Source organism: Hydra vulgaris, chromosome 12 (genome assembly GCF_038396675.1).
Source record: "Hydra vulgaris chromosome 12, alternate assembly HydraT2T_AEP".
NCBI lineage: Eukaryota > Metazoa > Cnidaria > Hydrozoa > Anthoathecata > Hydridae > Hydra > Hydra vulgaris.
In genome coordinates this window covers 61,795,001-61,800,418 of record NC_088931.1, presented here as the reverse complement: position 1 = coordinate 61,800,418, position 5,418 = coordinate 61,795,001, and the positions used below count along the sequence as shown (strand labels likewise).

Below are 5,418 nucleotides of genomic sequence, written 5' to 3'. Positions count from 1 at the left end.
CTTTATATAAACATTTTTATCCTCGCATTATTATATAATGAAAATAGTTCATTTTTAAATATTAAACATTCTTTGCAGATTTGAAAACATTACAGCGCTGCGTTTCAAAATTTGCTCGAGAAGAATTTAATTTATTTTCATCTTTTCTTAATAGCGTTCGTTTTTATGACGCCAAGTTCTTTGTTTTTCCGATTATAATTGGAAAAACATACAATTACTTGAAAACGCGTATGGTTGTGAGATTAACAATTATTAATCTCACAACCATTCGCGTTTTTAAGAAATCTTTTAAGAAATTCTATTGTTTCTGTGCAGTGTTTGTCCGAATAATAATCTCACAACACCTCACGCAACTTTAAAAAGATCTATTTTTAAAACAAAAACTTTACAACAGTATTTGCAACAGTAACTTTTATTGTATTGTTAATGAATTTTCTGTTATTAGCGTTTTTAATTCAAAGTTATAACCTAATTTATATATTTAAATACTGATATAAAAATATCAATTAAACAAAATAACGCAAAACTAATTATGAAAAAAATTACCAGTTTCTTCTCGGTGGATTCCCCTGTTCAGAAAAAAATCAAATTAAATGCAAAAGAAACAGAAGAAATCAAAATTACAACGTCAGATTTACCTTCTGCAGACAATGACACCAATTATAGCTGGCCAAGTTGTTGGACTTTAGAGCAAAAAACAGAGTTTTGTACCAAAAACGAGTGGCTTTGTTGACAAAAAAAGCTCGGTTGCACTACCTGCCAAAAAGTGAAAACACTTGGCGTAGAAGCTAAGATGGGAATGAAAATATCTAAAGAATGGTTCAATAATGAAGTTTCTTATTATGGTGAAAATAGAAAGCAACAGTTAAGTTCGTTACGTAAGAAAATATTTGATCACAAAGAATCTGTAGGACATCAAGCTGCATTAAAGATGGTAGAAGAAGCTAAAAAAGAGACTCTGTCAAACAATATTTTAAAATCTTTAACGCGTGAGAAAATTGTAACAGCAAACATTTTTCGAACTGCATATAAAGTTGCTAAAGGAAATCAGTCTTTTAATAATTTTGAAATGGAAACTGATCTTCAAGAAATTAATGGAGTTAAAATGGGTCGTATTCTTCATTCTACAAACGCTTGCATTAATAATATAGGTAACGAAATAAGGAAAAAAATTATTGCAGAAGTCATAAAGTCAACGAGTAAGATTTCGATAATTATTGATGAATCAACTACTATAAGCCAAAAATCAACACTGATAGTGTACATTCGGTGCTGTGTAAAAGGCAGCGGAATGAATTCACCAATCAATTTATTTTTGGATTTAGTGGAGCTTGAAAGTGTTACGGCTAAAGGACTATTTGTTGCTTTACTTGAATGTCTTCATTCTTACGGGAAGAAAGATGAATATTTGAAAAATTATTTAGTTTCTGTAGCATGTGATGGCGCAGCAGTGATGTTAGGATGCAAAAATGGCGTTTTTAAATTAATCACTGAAAAGTTTTCTTTTGTTATAGTTTGGCATTGTGCTAATCATAGACTAGAACTATCAGTAGGCGATACTATTAGGGAGATCTCAAGTATTAACAGATTCAAATCATTTCTTAATAAGCTTTACGCCGTGTATCATGCTTCCCCAAAAAATAGCAGAGAGTTACGTTCATGCGCAGAATTACTTAATATTCAGCTGCTGAAAATTGGTCGAATTTGAAATACACGTTGGGTGTCATCTAGTTTCCGTTCAGTTTTTGCAGTATGGGAAAATTACGAAGCGCTTGTGAAACATTTTGAGGAAGCGATGGTTGATCCTACAAGGGACAAAAACGAAAAATCCACTTATGCAGGTTTAAAAAAAAAAATTACATCAACAGTGTTTTTAATGGATCTAGGATTAATGTGTGATGCTCTCCAAGAATTATCGGAATTGAGTTTGGACCTACAAGAGCACAATATTGATCTATACAAAGCAAATCAAAATATTAAAGCTCTTGTTCAAGTATTCGAAGAAAGAAGAAATAATGGTGGTCCTTATTAAAAATTTGCTTTAGTTTCAGCACAGAATCTCCGTTTTCATGGAGTTTTACTTCACAATAAAAATTCCAAAAACAATTCAGCTATTAATCCTAACGGCTTTTATATAAAACTAAAAGAGTCAATTAAAAAAAAGGTTGCTTGCTGACAAAGATGTTGAATTAGCTCAGTGGGCTTGCATCTTAGATCAAAATCATTGGCCTGATAACATAAACAACCAAGTGACATTTGGAGAAACTGAAATCAGAAATCTGTCGTTAAGACTACAGTTAAATGAAAGAGAAATGATTCGTGGATTCCGTGAAAACCTAGCAGAAAAAGCATATCCTGAAAACTTAGTTCATTTGGTACACGGTCAACATACTATTCCCATTTCCTTAAGTGAATGCGAACGAGGGTTTTCACAGATGAATCTGATCATCACACCAACTAGGGCTTCATTAATGGCAAAAACAGTTTCAACGTTGTTATTCATTAAATTAGTAGGACCACCGCTAACAAGCTTCGATCCTTCAAAGTACGTTGATTCGCGGTTACTTAGCGGAAGGCATTCAGCAGTAGACACTAAGAGCAAGGAAAGGAGACGAGAGGATATGTCCAACGAAAATTTGCAAAAACTATGGGATTTCTTATAAAAGTTTATAGTTTTGTAAAGTTTGCATTTTATATACAGTGACTGACCCCTCTCCCACTCACCCCCTATCCAAAAAAAAACATCTGTCATTATTTGAAAAAAAGCTTCTTTTATTGGAAAACGGTTTCTTATATTTTTTCCCGCCTTTATGGGTATGATGTACGGGGGAGCCTACCAACAGCTATACATATAAAAATTATTTATAAATTAAATTACTAATTTCTGCCTCATTTTTGAAATATAAAGAAAAATACAGGTGAGTTCCGGTGTCACGTAATAAATGTTCCCCATTACAGAATTTCCCCCCGGCCGAAATATTCTTTCCAGGGGGAGAATTTATTTCGAAATAATATTTCCCCCCTCGTAATATCTGTTCCCCTATCTGCGAAATAAAGTTTCCTCCGTGATATTAGTTCCCCCTTAATACTTAATAATATACAAATTGACGTAACTTGCGCAATTAAATGCGCATATAGATAGATCTAAATGCTAAATGCTACTTTTGGTTCAAATGCTAAATTAACAAAATCTACATAAAAAAACAAAGTTTCGCTTGAATCGAACGCATCTTTCATAATTTTTTTTGTTATATAAAGTTTTTTCATTCAAATCTCTAATAAGTTGCTAACAAATTATACGTTTTATTGTTAAAAAAATAACTTCGTGCAAGTTTAGAACGTTTTTAAATGTTTTGAAAAGGTTGTTTGGAATTTTTGTTTGTATATTTATGATTATGTTATTCAAATCTATATAAGTTTTTTTGTTATGTTTAGTAAAATAATACTATAAATTGCAAATAATTTTTATGATATAACTTTCATTTCATATTTATTATAGTTATTTGCTTTCTGTAACGAACACGAATACTTGTTAACGTTTATAATTCAACTTGTTAAATAAAATTACAAATTACTTGCAAAAATAAGTTGTTTTTATTCGATATAATGATTTAGTTATTTTAAACAAGAATATGGAAAATGAAGAAAGTAAAGCTCTGCAAATGTATCTCGGGAAAAATGAATATCCTTCTAATTATACGAAAGACGATAAAAGAAAACTTCGAAAGAAAGCAGAATCCTTCCGGTTGGTACATGGAGATTTATTTCATATCGGAAGTGAAAAAAAACTACAACGTGTGGTAACTGGAGAAAATGAACGAAACCGTATAATACAAACTCTCCACAGCAACATAGTTGGAGGATGTCACTTTAGGCAAAACGCCACTATCAAAAAAGCAACTGATAGGTATTGGTGGAAGTCGATTTCAAAAGACATACGAAAATTTGTAGCATCCTGCCCTGAATGTCAACGTGCGAATCCTAACAACAAACCATCACATGCGACGCTTCATCCAATCCCAGTACATGACATTTTTCACCGTTGGGGAATAGATCTAATTGGTCCGTTGAAAGAAACTAAGAGCGGAAAGAAATATATTGTAGTAGCAACAGAATACCTTACTAGATGGGCTGAAGTTGATTCCATAGCAGCAAAAGACGCGGAATCTGTTCATCGTTTCATTCTCCGTCTGGTATTCAGATTTGGAGCTTGCTACATTCTACTTCATGACCAAGGACGCGAGTTTTGTTACAAGCTCGTGGAAGATCTTTTATTGATATTAAATATGGAATCAGCATATCATCCTCAGACTAATGGACTGACAGAAAGGTGATAAATGGTTATACTTTTTTTTATCTTTGTACAGTTTTAATAGTAACTTTAAAATTAGTTTTATGTTTAAAAAAGGAGCATTAATTATTTGCTTTAAATACAACGGTTACTAACTATAATTTATTTATTTAATCTGCACAATAGGTTTAACCAAACATTGATTACCCATTTAATGAAGCTCGTAAACAACGAAGCAAACGACTGGGATGAGCTACTGGACCCGGTGGCTTTTGCATATGGAATAAATAAACAAGCTTCTACGAAATACTCTCCCTTTGAAATTATGTATGGAGTTAAAGCTCAGATTCCAATTGATTTAGAAAACCAGACAAGAGAAGTTTTTCAATTGGATACCAAAATCGATGAAGCCAAACAAGGATTACGAATGAAAGATTTCGCTGAAAAAATTGGTGCGAAAAGAAACGCAGCTAAAGAGAACATCGCAATGACACAAAATATTCAGAAGAAACGTTACGATATTAAACATTCAAGTCAAAAATTTGCAGTTGGTGACAAAGTTTTGAAATGCAACAGACGTAAAGACACACGAATGGGCGATAAATTGGCCTAGAGATTTCACGGCCCTTACACCATAATAGAGGTTTTGGACAAAGGAGTTTATCGGTTGCAAGATAAAAAAAGAATATTGAAACAAACTGTTAACGGTATCAACTTAAAAAGATGGAGTGAACAACGGGGTACAGCTATGTCAAATCAGTCTAATGCCTCCGATCAGAATATAATGATGAAGTTATAGCAACAGAAACAATCGATAATCAACAAATGGTTTCAAAATCTGAATACTGGATTTCAAAGTACAATCTGACCATTGGAGATAAACAGATCCTGTTTTCAAACGCATGGTTGAACGACAGAATTATTGATGCAGTCAATAAAATGGTTTCAACACATCTTGGTAACAAAAACATTCAATCAACTCTTCTAGTTCAGACACGATCTGGGTTCAAAGCAGTTACCTGTGAGTCCATCATCATTCTTCACGACGTCAACCATTGACAGAGAGGTTTTGTATTTAGATAGCCTTCATGGTTCTGTTTCAAACTATGTTAAAACTCAAATGAGAC

The 5,418-nt window shown here is 32.7% G+C and overlaps 1 protein-coding gene across 1 annotated transcript; it reads left to right on the top strand.

Annotated features, from left to right (window-relative positions):
* Window positions 1-793: 793 nt before the first annotated feature.
* LOC136088255 (E3 SUMO-protein ligase KIAA1586-like) lies at window positions 794-1,708 on the top strand. Its single transcript, XM_065811940.1, has one exon. The coding sequence runs from the start codon at window positions 794-796 to the stop codon at window positions 1,706-1,708; it is 915 nt and encodes a 304-aa protein (XP_065668012.1).
* The last annotated feature ends 3,710 nt before the right edge of the window (window positions 1,709-5,418 follow it).